Genomic DNA, 17,752 nt, shown 5'->3' on the forward strand with positions numbered 1-17,752 from the left:
CCCGCTGAAAAAATGGTTCTGTGTATGCTCATGGTTCTGGCTGCATTAAAATTCGGACCATGAGCAGCACAGGACACCGTAGTGAAGGCTTTAGAAGCGTCAATATAAAATTCTGCACGTGGGTATTTAAACTGCACAGACAGAAAATGCTGCAGTACAGCTGCACGTGGTACAAGATTTTTGTCAAGTTTCATTAAAGAAAGGTCACAGGACACAGAGCGAACTTGCCAAGGCGGTAAAATGTCTGAAAAGTATGATTTTGCAAATATAAAAACGAAGCACTGAGATCTGAGGCTCGCTCTCTCACTCTAAGCGAAAACGGCAGAGGAACGGATGGGCGATTTACAAAGAGCAGAGATGTGGATGTGTTGTTAAAGGCAGGATAAAAAGGATGGTTGTTCAGCGATGTAATTTTAAAAGCATAAAGCATGTCCATGTACGTTCGTTGGTTCTGAACGACCACTTGTTACACTCGACATATAAACGTGCGACCTTGCTATTGCGAAAAGCACCCGACGCAAGACGTAGCCCCAAGTTTAGCTCTGGGTCAAGCATTAGCAATGCTGTTTTAGTCGCCGATCCATACACCACACTGCCATAGTCCAAACGAGACCCAAGCAAAGCAGTATACAGGTGCAGCAGGAGTTCTTTGTCGGAACAATACGATTGGTGTGAGAGGACCTTAAGGATATTAATTTTTTTAGACTGTTGAAAACCTAGGAGCGGGCGACGTAGAGAGAGGGCCACTTTATTGTGCTAGCGAGAAGAATCCTTCCAAAAAACCTAATGATGATGGCACGCGCCACCTCCACCCCCACATACCCTCAGTTCATGCCAGGTTCGTCGTCCTCTTCTGGTCCACGTCGCTTTAAATATGTAACAGGCTCCGGGCCGGCCAGATATTAAGCAACAGGTTGCAGCTGGGTGACGGATCTTGACATTAGACCGGAACGTCTTGAGTCTTGAAATTGCAAAATAAAACAATGCACTGCCACAGAAAGCGCCCAGTGCGCCCCTAGTGTTTTGGCCAGTGGACACCCGCTGGTCATGGAATGAGTCATACACAAGCACTGATCATCAGCGCGAGAAGAGTTTCGCAGTGTCACAAATTCGAAGAAGGGTGCGATGTCAACGAGCCACTCCGGTGGCGGGCTTTGGGCGAGCAGTCCTTTTAGAAGGCTTCCCGCCAGGCCACTCGGCGGCGTCATCCAGGCTTGACGTGGGGCCACAGGGCGCTGGGAAAACTGAAACGTTCGGGCAAGATCTCTGAACGGGGATCCTCCCCGGGCACCTGTAGGTTGTGCATCACGCACTGGAACAATTTTCGGATGCCCGAGGACCTTCCGAGAGAAGAAAGTCGCCCCTTCCGCCGCCACTGCTCCTGGCTTGCCTTCTTGCTCGCTTTCAGCTGCTGCTGCAGCGACTCAATGTCAGCAGCACTGGTGGTCATCTCTTTCTTGCACTGGCTCAGCTTGGCCGACTGCTTGTGAAAGGCATCCCGGAGTCGCTCAAGCACAACGACGTCATCATCCAGCATCACGCTGTACGGTTGGCCATGCTGGGAACGGCGGCACTCTTTCTCCTTGAGGGAGCTGCTCAGCTTCGATTTTCCCCCCTGCAGCCGAGTGACGGGGCTGCCCAGTTCCTTCATCTCCTGCCGCCAGACGTCCTCGTACTGCTCCATCTCGTTTTTAAGCCTGTTCCTCGACGCGTCCTTCTCGAAAACGTTGTATTCTTCGTCTGTAAATTGTGGTTCATCTTTCAATCCGAGGTGTTCAATTTCCCAAAATGGCTTAAGCTGATGTGAGATTTCTTCAGTAGACACGTGGAAGGTCTTAACCTCTTCAACTCTGCCGCTGTTGGTAACGCTCACGCTGTTCCCGTGTAAAGTCCATCCGACAACACTGTTCACAGCAGGAAACGATTCGTTCAGACGCTTGATATCTGCAGTGACGAATGTCCAGTAAAAATCTGCGCCAATAAGTATGTTAATGCCTGGGTCAGGCTGGATGTCGAAGGCGGCAACGTCAGCAAAGCAAAGCTGATCATCCTTCATGAGTTGGAAAGCATGCTGCTCCGTTAGAGGGGAGAGGTCCTTACATATTTCTGGTACTTCCAGTGCCTCGATCTCCAATGGTCGGTTGTCGTACTGACTGTACAGCGTGACTCTCACTTTTCGATGTTGTTTTCTTTGAAATGAAGAATTTCCAAACCGCGAAATGGTCAACAGTTCGTGTCCGGTCGATTCAGCCTGCATACGTCGTAATAGAGATAGTGTAATAAAGCTGCGCTGGCTGCCTCCATCAAAAAGGATTCTTACAAACGTTTCGTTGTTGTGCCCTTGGCCCAAACAAGCGCTGTCTGCAAAAGAACTGTTCGTTCTGTCTGGGCAGTCGCCGAGCTGGAAACGATGGTTACCTTATCTGGTGGTGCACGTTTCCAGTTGGGGTCGCACATCGATGATATGTGGTGTCCCCCGCAGTTTACACACTGGAATCTTCGCGCCGCCCTGCAGTCTTTGGCGCGATGAAACGGTTTCGCGCAGCTGGAGCAGCAACACAGTTTTTGCAATTTGGCCCTTTTGTCACCAATCGTCATGCGAGCTGTGCAGGCCTCCGTCGTATGATCTTGGGTGTCGCAAAGAAGGGAGGCACCAGAATTCTGATGAACCGCCAGCATAGACGCCGAACCTAGAAAGGTGTCGCTGTTTATTCTTCGTTGCGTTGACTTATACGGAGGTGGCTTGTTACTTGAAGTAATAATCTCTGAAGATTCACGGCTTCCAACTTCGATATTCAAGATGTTGAGCAGCGAATACCAATCATCTTGCCGGTCTCCTTGTCCTTGCGTGGATGCTTCCTTCAGCAAGTGCTGGTGGTACTTTATCACAAGTTCTTTTGGCAGGGCGCGGAGTAATGCTGACTGCAGTAGGACACCGTGAGCATGAATGTCAACTCCGAGGTTCTTTAAACAGCGCAAATGAGCTTGCAAATCTTCATTCAATCTTTGGAGGCCTTCTGAATCATCGCAGGACTCAACTTTTTATATTTAGTAGCTTGCTCATGAGGTCGTTTATTATTAGCGCCGTCTGGCCGAATCGTTGCTTTAAAAGGTCCATTGCGGTTCCGTAGCTTTCATTTGTTGTTGGTAATCCGCTGATGACATTTTAGGCTTTTCCTGTAAGGTAGCTGCGCAAATACTTCAATTTATCGACGTCTGCAAGCGAATCATTGCTGTGAATGGTTGACTCAAATTGGTCCCAAAAGGCAGGCCACTCCGAAATGTCTCCTTGAAATTTGGTCAGCTCTAGTTTGGGAAGTCTGACCTGAGCTCGACCGTGTGCCATCGCACCAATCGCGTGAGGAGCACTTGACGGTTGCCCCTGCGCTGCTTGCGCTGTCGACGTAGCTTGAGCTGTGGACGAAAGAAGTCGTTCTGCACGAAGCTTGGTGAGGGCAATAGACTTGATAGCGGGTTACTGTGGTCAACTCTGCTTCTAAATCACCATCCTCAACAAGCCGTTCAATTTCTTCATCTAACGCGGCGAGTGGCCCTTCTTTAATCTTTAAAAGTCCAAGTTTATCATTCAGCTCACCGGCAGAGATGGGTGTCGCGTCCATCAAGGTGTTGAGTTCGTTGATCACCCTCGTTGTGGCTGCTCGAAGATGCGACCGTTTCTGTTTCAACCGATCCATGGCGTTGCTGTGAACGGGTTTGCTGGTCTGGATCTCGAACCGCTTGTCTGAGATGGCCCTGGTTCTCTTCGGTAGGATCGCTGTTCGATGGTGTCTTCAATGGTGGGATTTCATATCCGGGTCACGGCACGAATTTTGTTGAAAACCGAGGAGCGGGCGACGTAGAGAGAGGGCCACTTTATTGTGCTAGCGGCAAGAATTCTTCCAAATAACCTGATGATGATGGCACGCGCCACCTCCATCCCCGCATACCCTCAGTTCATGCCAGGTTCGTCGTCATCTTCTGGTCCCCGTCGCTTTAAATATGTAACAGAGACAGTTATGATTTAGTTCCTTGATGTGGGGTCTGTATGCGAGTTGTTGTCAAACACAACACCTAAAAACTTCTGCTCTCTGTTCACAGGAATGGACACACCATTGAGATTAATGTGAGGTTCGGTATGGATCCCACGCGTCCTGGAGAAAACAACGAAAGAAGTTTTTACAGGGTTAAGTCCAAAACCATTCTTGTCTGCCCAGCTGGCAAGCTTCTTGACGCCCAGCTGGACTTGACGCACGCAGATTGACATATTACACGATTTAAAGGAAATGTGGACATTATCTACACCCATGGAATAAGACATTGTAGGTGACATTGCTTTCCCGAGAGAGTATCTTTACTATGAAGAGAGTGCAGCTCAACACGCCACCTTGCGGCACGCCGTTTTCTTGCACGTGAACCTATGAGAGTGCACTACTGACTCTCACTCGAAACGCTCTTTCTGACAAGTAACTGAAAAGGGTATTTAACATGTTACCCGAGACACCAAATGATTTGAGGTCACTAAGTATGCCGTAATGCCAAGCAGTGTCCTAGGCCTTCTGGATGTCGAAAAACACTGTCACACAGAAATGTTTGTGTTCGAAGGCTTCCTTTATTTATGATTCTAACGATACAAATTTATCGTTGGGGCATCTCCCCTCCCTGAAGCCAGCCTGGCAGCTCCCAGAAGACCATTGTAATCAAGAAAGTACAGGAGTCTCCTGTTGATCATCTTCTCGAGAAGCTTGCACAGGCTGCTGGTAAGGGCGATGGGTCGATAACTGGCAGGAAAGGGGGGTCCTTCCCTTCCGTCCGGAGTGCCACACTATGGCCTACCTCCAAGAATTTCGAATGTGCCCCGAAAGGTATATGTTGTTGTATAGATGTTGGAGTGTAATAAGAGTGTCGGGGTGTAGGTGTTGTATCATGGTGTATGTGATTTTGTCTCCACCTGGCGCTGAAGGCTTACATGTGGTCAGAGCGGCCTTGAGCTCATGAATTGAAAAAGGAATATTGTAGGAAGTATGCGACTTGTTGTTATCCAGCAGGGACTTCTTTTCCTGAGATGTTTTGTGGTATATGAAAGTCTTTGTGTAGTGTGCTTAACTTGACACGTGTTCGAACTGTTGTGCGAGTGCATTAGCCTGGTATTCAAGTGTATCCCCTGTAGAGCTGAGCAGGTGCAGGCTATGTGTATGTTGTCCTTTAGTTTTCGTATTCTTGTGCATACCTTTTGGCTGTGTATAAGTGGATGGAACTGAGGAAGTTGCGCCAATTCTCCCTTTTCGCCTCACGACGCTCCCGCTTCCCAAACGCCTTTGCCCATTTAAAAGAAATGAGATTACCCGACGTGGGGTAGCGGCGAAGGACACCCCACGCCTTGTTCTGGGCCTCTCGCGCCCGCCTACCGTCCTCGTTCCACCAGGGCCTCCTTGTCATGTGGGACGCACCGGAGGCTTGGGGAATGGATTTTTGGCAGGCCGTGAGGAGTTGGGCGGATTCCTCCACGTGTAGGTGTTTTATGGTTGTGTGGAGTAGTTTAGATGTTTCTGTAAATGTACTCCAGTTTGCTTTTGATTCATTAAACCTGTTATGGGAAGATGGAGTGCTTCGGCCTCTACCTATATACGTTAGGGAAGTGGGGTAGTGGTCACTACAATACGGGTCAGAGCCCACACCCCACTCAAGGCATGGAAAGAGAATTGCAGAACTGATAGCCATGTCAGTATGAGAGTATGTATTGTGTCATACCTTATTGTATGTAGGCTGTTTTCTGTTGAAAAGGCATGATCCTGAAGATGTAAGGAATTTCTCTATCAGGCGACCTCGGCCATCCATTCTGGAGGAGGCCCAAAGAGAATTGTGTGCATTATGTCGCCTGTTAGGATGTATGGTTCGGGCAGCTGGTAAACCAGCGCCTCAAAGTCAGAGCTCGAAGGTGCATGATCTAGGGGAATGTATAGGGAGCATACCGTGATCCATCAATTTAATATTATTGCGCGAAGTGCTAAAGCCTCAATGGACTGTGCTGATGGTGACAGGAAGGCATACTAAGGATTTCCAGGCAATTATGGCCACACCAACAGTGTGTGTAGCCAATTATGTCCTTTCTGAATACAATTTACCTACATAAGAAATTTGTGTGGAATTGAGGTGTGTTTTTTGGAGACACATGACACTTAGCTCATTTGCATGCAGCATCTCATACACATGGTCAAGACTTTTATGGAGACCTCTGCATTTCCATTGAAATACATTTTCTGTTCCAAATATTTGCGTTTAAGAATGAATGGAGTCTGTGTGCGTGTGTTCATGTGTCGTCTTTTTTGGGGGCTGTTACTCTCGGATTGGGCTTTTTGGGCATTTCCGTAGGCTCGGAAGTCGGAGGCCACTCCTTGTGCTGCGTTGCAGGCAGGAACGGCCCGACATCCATTTTCTCGTCAGATGTCAAAGAGGTGCCATCGTACCGGGCCCCCCAGACTTGGCCGCTCTTCGGGGGCCCTTGTTTGAGCCGCCACCACCGCGGGTGTCGAGGGCCCCAGAAGTGGCAGGGGCGGTGCGGTGGCGGTGGGAGCCGATGCGGGGCCCCCGATGTCCATCCCCTCGACACACTCCAACGCACTGGAGTACGGGGAGGCAGCGGCGGGAGCGGCACCGGTCCCAATGGAAGAGGTTGGCACCACAACCGCTGCTGCCTCAGCAAGCGGCGTGGTACCGGGTTGAGCTGTGAAGCAACCCAGCGAGGGATGCGGGAGGGACCAGGTCACACTCGCTCAACTGGGTACCTGGGAGTACGCCGACGCAGATCGCCCCCCGGCGAGCTGCGTCGGCGTACTTCTCCAGGGGGAAAGAGGCGAACCCCTTTCGCGCCTCCGGGAAGGATATGTTCTAAGTTACCTTGATGTTTATTACCTTTTTCCCTGTTGAAATGTTTCACATTTCAGGGAGTACGCCGCATGCGGGCCCCCGTAGTTAACAAAAGTGAGGGTGTCCGAGGACAATTGTCGCTCGGATGATCGTGTGCCGCTCATTTTGCACACGTCATTCGGCCACGGCAGGAGTTGGTACCCTGCCCGAAACGCTGGCACTTAAAACAACGCCGCGAGTTCGGGATGTAGGGACGGATGGAGCCCCGGATAAAACCTGCATTTACATCTAGTGGAAGAACGGCGCGGTGAAAAGTAAAGATGATGTGATTGCTGGGAATCTCCTTTTCGTTTCTGCGGATGGTGATACGTCTCACGGCAGTGACGCCCTGATCCTTCCGCAAGGAGATCCGCATCCGTTTCGCTCAAACGATCTGTCTCGGATATCACACCCTGCGAGCTGCTGAGGCTGCGATGGTGTGTGACCCTAATGTCTAGATCAGCCAGTCTAGTCTGGGCTGGAAGCTTTGTTGACTTCTCGTTGTCATTTATTTCGATGAGGACTTCACCAGACCTTTGTTTGTCGCACTTATACGTTTTTCCTATTACGGCTTCAAGATTTGTCGCAATCAAGAAGACTGACTGAGATGCAAGAGGGTGGGTTAGATTGAGGAATTCCATCAAAAGAAAATGAGAAAAATGAACCGGTTAAGGAAAGGTTACCGATGAAAGAGGGGGAAAGATACTTCGGTGCGGCCGTTTTCAGGGACCGATCACGTTTTTTTCTGGGGGGGGGGGGTTGAAATTATCATATGGCATAGTATAAAAGCAGGGGACGGGGGTACTTTCTTTGTCAGCCTTGCGCTGATAGCTGAAGAGGTCCCGGAGCTCCCTGCCTGGTAAACAAAGAGGGAGCCCATCCGCTGGAGCTTCACCCGGGCTCCTACGGCCACCGTTTGAGGTTTCTGCCCTTAACCTTAAAACACATCGCCACGGTTGGATCCAGTTTATGTTTGTGTACTTGGGGTCCGCACTGTCGCCAACACCGTCCCTAATATTACTCAAGGAGCCCGTGCGGGGCTCTGTTGAGAATAACCAACACACGCATCTACAAATCTATGTCGGCGAACATGTTCGTTGGAAACATCAGACAATAAGTTAATAACGTAAAACTCTGCTAAATTAAAACAATATATAACCCTCTTCCACGCAACTTAGCCATGACTGAGGGTATGCTCTGAAAAGAACAACTGAAATATTACATATTACACTTCTATCGAGATATTGGAGGCATCTTTGACCAGCTCATTGCCTCAATGTCAGCGTGCGTTGAATGAGAGGGTAATGAAAGTAGCTGCTACACATGAGGTACTAAATGTCAGGTTCAACCCCTGAGCTCCCTACACTTTGTTCCTATACCCTAACTAGTTCTTCACCGAGAAAGATCTGTCTTCTCTCTTCTTCCTCTCTTCGCAAAAGAGCTATATCGTTCAGTCTGGCATATACATTAGTGAATAAACACGTTGAAACACTAAAAGTGCAAAACTGTCGCTTTCACGCTCAGATTGACCAACAAACCCTAGCCACAACCTTTAACACTGACATCTTAAGCCACAGAAGCACAGAGGAAATCTGTCTTTCCTTGGCCGCGGCAGTTAAATCTCTTGCTGCTAGTCTTTCTTTCTAGCTGAATTTGACTGCTTGAAAAGCATGGATTTAAAACGCAGCAACTCCATTCCAAAGTACTCCCTTGGCAAACAAGTAGTGCTATTATCTGTATCTGTCCCCTGCAACTTTTTATTCCTTCTGTCTTGTTATGCTCGGCACTGATTATTTTGCTTATCACACCCTCTATGACAGAGAAGATGAAGCTATGCTGGTCAACCGGGCGGTGACGGCTGCGTGCTTGCACGGCCTTCTGAACATAGGAGGTTGACCACACCCCTCGCCTTACAGCTCTAGTCTATAATAAATGTTTGTCCGTCATCAAATTTTCACGTACCTTTGCATATTTGATTTCAGCGACTCATGGTCTGTTGCATATTTCTTATGAATTTGTGAGCAAGGATCTCCCTATGTGTCAACGTGCGGAGACAGGGTGTAACGCTCGACGCCACAACCGCCACGCGGCGCAACCTAGGGACCAAGGTAAAATGTAGTCTCTTCCGCAACAGGCGGAACTAGGGCCCGCAGTTGCTGTTGCTGTGGCTGGGACAGGAGAAGTGGGTCATTCCCTCAACAATCGCCCCATCACAGAAGCTGAGCTGCGGAATCCCCTCAGCAGCGTACGTCGGCCAAGGAGCGGACGGCCTCACCTACCAGACGATGGGCAATTTCGATGAGATGGTGTTCAGCCGGCTCCAGGCCGCCTACAACGTCATATGGGACACAGGCCGGCTGCCACCGCAGTGGCTGTTAGCGATCTTGCGGCCTATCTCAAAGCCAGGGAAGGGCCTCGTGGCAGTCACAGCGCACGGAGAGTGGCCCTCAAATCCTCCGGCTGCACGTTGCTCTGACGGGTGGCGCTGTGGAGGATGGAGGCCATCGCAACGCAGGAAGAGGCCATCCCCGAGCAGCTAACGAGCTTCCGGGAGCACGGAGCACCTACCGACTGCATCACCATCGTCGTGGCGGCCCTCGAACATGCCAGGGCCTCCAAGAAGGTGGCGACCCTGGTGCTGCTGGACGTGAAGGGCGCCTTTGACAGCCTGCAGCGTCACGCCATCTCCCTGGCCATGGAGGAGGCTGGCATTTCGGGCAAGCTGTAGGGCTTCGTGGAGGCGTTCCTCACGGGCCGCCCTGCGTAGGTGCAGGTGATGGACGCCTTTTCGTCTCTCCCGCCCCGGCAAGTGGACGTGAGATCCCCAAAGAGTTCAATCAGTAGCCCCTTCCTCTTCAGCCTGGTGATGGCAGCACTGCCAGGCTGCCTGTCCAGAGGAGGGGGCCAAAGAGTTACATTGCTGTGTACGCCGACGACATCATCCTGTGGGTTCTGGGGCCCAAGGCTCAGGGCAGAGCTATAGTGCGGCAACTCCAGGCGGCCATAAATGCAGTCCCGGCCAGGCTAGCGGGCTTAGGCCTACAGCTGTCGGCTATCAAGACAGACGCCATTCTGGTGTATCCGGACGCCGCAGCCCGTGGACGGACCCGGCGTCTGACCATGGATGGGGAGGAACTCCAGTGAAGGACCTGGGTGAAGAATCTGGGGCTCACCCGGGAGCACCGGCTGAACTTTCGGCAGGCAGCCAAGGAGCTCCGAGGCAGTGCGTAAAATGGTGGCCTGGGACAGTGGCTGCTAACCGCAGACAGCCCTACAGCTGTACAGCGCCTGGGCTGTGGGTATCCTTATGTACGCGCTGCAGCTGGTGAGCCTTCGGAAGCCAACATGGCAGCAGCAGGAGACCGTTGTGGAAGTGGAGGAGGTAGAACCGGGGCATGCATACTATCATCATTAGTGAATAAAGGAGGAGGAATCGCGTTTCCAGTTCTGCTCTACCGTGGTGTCTTGGATTCTTGCGGTTCACCACAGAGACCACTGCAAGGGGGTTCACGTTCGCTTCGGCCTGCACCAGAGCTTGCCGCGCGGGAAGAAGTTGGCCGGGGCGCTGGCGGGGACCCTTGAAATGACGGCTGATCAGCGGGCGCTTGGTCAGGTTGACTGGCTGTGGTGCGCCAAGGGATGCAATCACCGCTGCAGTGGTTGTGGAGCCATGACTACGTGCGCATGGGGCGCATGCTGGCGGTCTACGGGAAAGTGGTAGCCCCAGTGCATGCGCGACCAGGAGTGATCTCGTGCTCTGGCTGCTGACGCGCTGCTGTACATCACGGGTCTGCGCAGCAAGCGGCGGATGTCCCACTGCGGAGAACTGCTGCTGGTTCTTGGGTGTCGTCGGGGCGACCTAGACAGCCCTGGTGTAGACGGACGGTAACCTCATGCGGCAGCAGCAGGAGTGGGCCGCAGGGGTAGCCGTGCTGGGAGAGGCCACACGGTAGGCGCTGGTGTCTGATGCTTCACTTCGGCCACGGCTGAGCTGGCGGGTGTGGGACTGGGTCTAGACCTGCTGCTGGAGGCGGAGCCCATGCCCGAGCATTGTGCCCTGCTGTGCGACAACTGAATGGCATCACTGCAGGACCGCCTAGTTGGAAAGGATTCTTTTTGAAGGTTTAGCGCAGAGAAAACTGGCCAAAGAAAGGATTTAGATCGCGTTGTTACGACAGTGTTGAGATACGTGGACGATTGTGGGCGAAAACTTTGACAAAGAAGTTTTCACGAAGTTGGTGCTAGACGCGTTTAAGTTATGAGGCAAAGGGTTGATGTTCACTTCAGAAGTACCCGCGAATAATATGCTGCAGTAGCTAGATACAAAATCGGCCTTTCACTCGGATCATGTATGCTGGACGTATTCTCCCCTTGCTAGAAAGCCTCTGCTTAGCTATGCCTTAGACTATTTGAGGTTGGTCAAGAATGGGACTGCTGAGGCCTGCTTAAGATCGGCTTGTTTAGGTGGTGTTTTCACGCAATGAGCGACGCATTCGGACAACAAATACACCGTTTGTGAACACAGGTTATTCGCTTACTGTTTTGCTGGCAACGTGCAGGTTGCTCCGAAAGTTAAAACACGAAAACAACGTACGATGCAAGGAAGCAGGCCCAGAGAGGAATGGGCCAAGATTTCTCTAATACTTTACTTGCATGAACTTCCATACAATTAAAAAGGTGGCAGAAAATTACAATGTAAAGGTGGTGTTTTCAGTGAAGCACAAAATACGAGGTGTCTGTTGCATGGTCAAACAAAAGTATGAAAACGAAAAAAATGGAGGAAAGACTGAATGTACCGTAAGGCATGGAAAGCAATTTGTTGATTGTATAAAAGATGTCGTGTATCGTATACCAATGACGTACAGTCAAGTATATGTTGGACAGACCGGCAGGTGTATAAATATAAGACTTAGAGAGCGCATGTCTAGTTTATAAAAGGACGCCCGTGCACACATTTGGCCTCACATGCAGCCCGTGTGGATGTACACCCTGCTTCGACAACACTGTCATTTCGTGCAAGCACCACAATAAAACGTAAAGTGAAATCGACGAGGCATTTCATATTTTCCATAAAAAAGAGGTTGTGTCAGCCAACACTCGGTATTATTGTTAGATAATGAACTTTCGCTACTATCCTCGTTGGCGTGAATTGTTGAGTGTACACGTTTTTGCTATGCGAGCCATCAATGGGTTCCTGTACTGGTGTGCGCAGGGTTGTAGAGTATAAAAATTTGTTTGTTGTCTAAATCACTCAGTTGATAGACTACGCTCGTCCATGTGTTCCTTTTTTGTCCCCGTTTCTGTGCGCTAAACCTTCAGAATGAACCGGGTGGCCCTGGTGGGTCTCCGGGACAGTGACTCACACTCCCTGTTGGTGTAGGGCATTTGAGAAAAGGCGGCGCAGCTGCTGGATTGGGGCACTCGGCTGTGCGTGCAGTGGGTAGCCGCTCACACGGGGCTGGATGGAAACGACCGGGCAGACGAGCTCGGCACCGGGGCCCACGTGCTGCTCTCCCTCGGACAGGTGGCCGCGGGGCCAGCGGATGACACCCGCCTGATCATACAGCGACACCTCCGGGCCAGACACCCAGACCCGCGGCGGCGTGTCCGAGGGGGCCCGCCGCCTGTGCGGACCTTATGCCTGCGCCGTCGTCTGCGCTAGGCCATTCTGGGCATCCGCATGGGGGACGCAGGACGGCAGAGCGGAGACACCGACTGGAGGGGGTGGTCAGCCCCGCCTGCACTCTCTGTCGAGCGCCCGTCCAGTTCTTGCCGCACGTACTGTACGAGTGCCCCAAGAGTTCGCGGCAGGGCGGGTGGAGCTGCTGGCCATGCTTCAAGGAATGCTGCCACTCGATCAATTTATTTGGCCCCGGGCAGGGCTAGGGAGCAAAACCAAGTGCCTGAGGCCTTGGATGCATACCTGCGTGCCTCAAGGCTGCATTGTGCACTCCACTACACCATCTAACCACCGAGAGTGTGGTGGAGTGCTGCTGCTTATGCAGCTTTTCTGTGTGTGTTTGTGCGTGTGTGTGCGCGTGTATCCGTATGTGTGTGGGTGCGTGCATGCGTGGTATGTCTTCTTTTTACATGTATGTCACACCATTGGCTTCTTTACATTCACGTTTAACTTATATGTATTGTATTTCTCTCTCTATTGCTACTTTGCAAAAACTGTTTAACTTGTTTTTACCGTTGCGTTTTATATATTATCCTTGTTAGTATCCCCTATGTGTTGTATAAATGTGCCACGTTAACCTTATACCCTGTCCCAATATTCCTATGTACTATTCTTTCCTCGCTATCTTACCTCTCCTACAACAGCAGGCGATCTGGTGTCCGCCCCCAGACGAGACAATTTACATACATACTACACCACCCGAGTTCCACGCAGAATCGGGTCTTGCGCTCACCTTGATGTTTTCAATGATAGACTCTTCATACGGAATGTCCTTGTTGATGGAGACGTGGATGTCTTTGTAGCCGCCGTCTGTGCGGTCGATTTCTGCAGATGAAGCCGCGCTCAGGAAACACAGCAACGAACTCGCGAAGACCAGCACAATTCCCATTGTGCTCCAGCAGAATAACACCAGACGGCCGTGAACTGCTGGGTGGAAGTCGTGGGGACGTAGCTATGCGGAGAATATTGGAAAAGGGCACAAGCAAAATGTTAAAAGTGCAATTTCGTGCATAATTTTGAGTACTGTATATTGGCCGGTGAATATTTAAACCTTACACACAGGTACGTATATTTGAGCGATGACTAACGGTTCATTTAGGTGTGGTGGAGATAAAAACGCGATCAATTGATTCAATGATTTCACACATCCATCGGGTACTCAAGTTGTGTAGAGAAAACAATTCATTTTTTCACATTAAGTTGGATTGTGAAGGTAAAATTACCTTCAGTGTGAGCAGAAAATAGTCTTTAACAAATCTATGAACTACCAGCTATTGAAGTTTGAGGTATAACTAATCACTAGTGCCAAGTTATTTATTAAAATTATTTCGTACTGTCATACTAATTATGTAATTATGTACTACTGCAGGTTTCTTTATTGATTTGTGTAACACTAGAGTAAGGCTACGCATAATAACAAAAGTTGATGCAAAGCTTCAAAATTATTAGTAAGGTTATTGAGCGCCCAGTATTCACACACTGCAGTGAAATTAATAATTTTGAGTGGCGATTACAAACGCCACGTCTGCACTTAGTGTGAAAAATAGCAGGACTACGAGCTTTCAAAAATCTCATTTATTGTTTTTAACTTGTAGTTGTTGCTATTATCGCATGTGTTATTGCGCTCGTAGGTACCGATGCTTCTTCAACAAGTTGCGCCATCGGCTGTCAACGGCGGGAGCGCCGTTATCACAGTATTGCGGAGAATCCACAGAAGCTTCAATAGGCTTAAAAAGACCCAAAGCCACAACCGCTGAACATCGAGCATGTAGCCACGGCGGCTGCCGCCTAAAGTATCGCCTGGTGGAATAGCTTCAAATCCCTCCCGAACGAGCAGCAACTTGCCCGCGTGGAACGGCCACGACAGCTAACATTACTTTTTCAGCATAAAGAGCTTTGAAAGATTACTTTTCGGTGGTGATTTGAACTTCTAATAACCCGCCGGTTTATGCGTGCACGGGTTGGGAGCTGATCCCATTCCAAAATGGCTAATGGGCGTCTATGAGAATTTTTTTGCTGAGCTATGGCTGCCCATGGGTCCCTCTGATCACGCATAAAGGAGCATAAATTACGCGATTGCTAGCTATTGAAGATTTTCTGCATCCGGCACTAAATACCGCAAGCTATACAATTCTTTTTAGACGATTACAAAACATTTTAGTCTGTTTAGTCTATAGAGTCACAGCTATTCAGGTTACTTTAGCCAGGTAAAGGAATATGTATAGGTTTAGTTCTATAGGCCAACCGCGACAAAGCTATTTTGGCTGGCTATATATAATACCATTGTTTAGCTTTGAGTTTCCAGACGTGAAACCATTCAGCTGTCTTTTGCCAGCTACTGGAAATAATTTGTCCGAAAGGTAAAGAGCGACGGTCATAAAAGCACTTTTGGCTGGCCGCAGGCTGTTGTTTAGCCTTAATTCGACAGACTTAAAACCATTCAGCTGTCTTTTGCCAGCTACTGGAAATAATTTGTCCGAAAGCTAAAGAGAGACGGTCATAAAAGCTCTTTTGGCTGGCCGCAGGCTGTTGTTTAGCCTTAATTCGACGGACTTAAAACCATTCAGTTCGCTTTTGCCAGCTATTGGAAAGAATTTGTCCTAAAGCTAACGGGAGACAGCCATAAAAAACTTTTCTGAAGGCTAAAGGAAATTGTTTACCTTTAGGTCTACAGACGTAAAACCATTTATCTGTCTTTTGCCAGCAATTGAAAAGAACTTGTCTTAAAGCTACCGAGAGGCAGCCATAAAAGGTTTGTTTGGCAGGCTATAGGCCATTGTTTAGCTTTACGTCTACGGAATTAAAACCTTTCAGCTGTCGTTTGCCAGCTATTAGAAATGATTTCTCCTAAAACTAACGGAGACAGCCATAAAACCTTTTTGGCAGGCTATAGGCCGTTGATTAGCTTTAAGTCTTCAGACTTAAAACCATTAGGCGGTCGTTTGCCAGCTACTGAAAACAATTTGTCCTAAAACTAACGAGAGACAGATATAAAATTTTTTGGCAGTTCATAGACCATTGTTTCGCTTTACTCTTACAGTCGTAAAATCATTCAGCTCTCTTTTGCTAGCTATTGGAAAGAATTTATCCTAAAGCTAACAAATAACAGCCAATAAAACCCTTTTTGCAGGCTAGAACCGTTGTCTAGCTCTACGTCTACACACTTGAAACCATTCAGCTGTCTTTTGCCAGCTATTGGAGGGGATTTGCCATATAGGTAAAGCGAGGCAGCCATAAAACCCTCTGCAGCTGGCTATAGAGCAATACTAAACTGCAAACCCTTAGACGTGGGACGGCCTGCATCCATAAAACCTTCCTTAAGTAAATATATAGTGACATAAGGCTCCAAGTTTCTAGCCGCTAATAGAAAGGCGTTAGCACTTAAAGCTTTAATTCGAGAAACCATTAAATACTATTCTGCTGGTTTCAATATGACTCATGACGCGAAATGCGTATACTCACGATTTACCTGGCTGCATCTAGAACACAGAATGGATAACGGTAATGAGGTTGATCGGCCGATTGTACGAAAGTATTTGTTCACTAAGGTTAGTTACTGATTATATCAAAAATTCTGGAAAAGTATAACCAAAGGCAGTTACTGATTAAAATTAAAATTCAGGTTGCATTTTCGATTCTTGACGTCGGCAAAGCCTGCAAATTAATGTTGGGCGAAGGACTTATAAGTTCGGGGAATTCCTGTGGCCCTTCGCTGCCCGGGGTCATGTTAGAAAGGGGGCTTCTCTGAAAACTGCCCTCTCAGCGCCCAGGCAGATTGCATTACCGCTGCAGAACTGCAGGGCTTCTCTGCAAACTGCCCTCTCAGTGCCCAAGCAGATTGCAGAACTGCAGCAGAATTGCAGGACTTTTTTCGTGATCAAGAATATGTTTGCAAACTACCCTGCACCACATGGGCAATGCAACGTACAGAGAAGTGAAGATTGGGCCGCGGTGATGTGACAAAGGTAAATATATTTTTACGAGCTGAGAAAAACTTGCATGGTTCTGCTTGATCCTGCTAGTCCTGCTTGGTCCCTAGAGGACTGCAGTATGTTTTAAATGAAAAAAATAAAAAAAGAACGAACTGACCAGTCTTGGAAAACGTTTAAAATGCAGAGCATTTCTTTAACTCACGATGTTATGCTTCCGTAATTCGGCGTCCGCACCACGGCAGCTGCGCCCTCTCCCCCAATCCTCCTTGCCCTCACACGCTTGCAACAACAGGTGCAGCGCGCGCTCCGGCATTGCAAGCACCGTAGCAACAGCAGGTGCGGGCGCGTCATGGCGTGACGGTGGCGTGATAGCGCGCTCTCTCCGCCTTCTCTCCCTCTACTGCGTTCGTTGGGAATATATACCCGGGTGTCGGCGCGTCAGCCGCACTCCAGTTCTGCTTCGCTCTCTTCTCGTCGCGTTGTCGCAGTTGCTAAGCGATGGAAGCAAGACCTTCAACTAGTACCGCGACGCAATCCAACTTCAGCGTAGCGGCACCAGTTCAAGGCATCGTGCCATCACCATTACAACACCCATCGCCACCGCCACGCACGTAACGCGGCTAATGCTCTGCATTTACTCGTGCCCCTCCCGCGGGGGCATGTCGGGGTCCCTTTTTAAGTGCGAATGCACTTTATAAGCGACCCCAAACCTTCCACCACCGCCGGCGGCGTCCGCAGTCCTCCTCTCCCTAGCAACGGCGTGGAGCGGAGAGGAGCGTCGGTAGCAACGGCGCGGTGACGTCACTTCACCACGTGACCGCGCTCGCTCCGCCTCCTCGCCGTGGCTGCGCGGGTGCGCGCCGCTCCCCGCACCGCTCCTCGCGCCCTGACGTCATGGTATGACGTCACAGCGCGCCTCCTCTCCCCAGCAGCTGCCGCGCGCCTCTCTCTCCACCGTGACGTCACACTCTCTCCTCTCCCCCTAGCTCGGCTGCAGCTGCCGTTTCGCCGCTGTCCCTCTCCCCTTGCGCTCGCCTCCTCTCTCAGCCACCTAGCTCGGCGCGCTCGGCGCGGCGTACCCCCCTATATATGCAGCGATAAACTGCCAGACCTCCGTGGGTCGGCTCGCGCGCGCCCACGGGCGAATGCCAACGGATTTTAACTTTACTCCCCCTCATAGCATCACCCCGTGCATTCGCACTTAACCATGTTCACCCTCGGGGAAATGCTTGGGAGT

At 50.0% G+C, this 17,752-nt stretch overlaps 1 protein-coding gene across 1 annotated transcript in view; it reads right to left on the reverse strand.

Moving 5' to 3' along the window:
• The window catches only part of LOC144172965 (calcium-activated chloride channel regulator 3A-1-like), a 133,290-nt gene extending 119,761 nt beyond the window's left edge, over positions 1–13,529 (reverse strand). Inside the window, exon 1 of the mRNA XM_077701558.1 lies at positions 13,317–13,529. Within this exon, the coding sequence (XP_077557684.1) occupies positions 13,317–13,472 (156 nt within the window). The 5' untranslated portion in view covers positions 13,473–13,529. The remainder of the gene's footprint in view (positions 1–13,316) is intronic.
• Positions 13,530–17,752: the final 4,223 nt, after the last annotated feature.

This window comes from Haemaphysalis longicornis, unplaced genomic scaffold, assembly GCF_048455015.1.
Source record: "Haemaphysalis longicornis isolate Haplotype H1 unplaced genomic scaffold, Haemaphysalis longicornis Haplotype H1 scaffold_28, whole genome shotgun sequence".
Lineage (NCBI taxonomy): Eukaryota > Metazoa > Arthropoda > Arachnida > Ixodida > Ixodidae > Haemaphysalis > Haemaphysalis longicornis.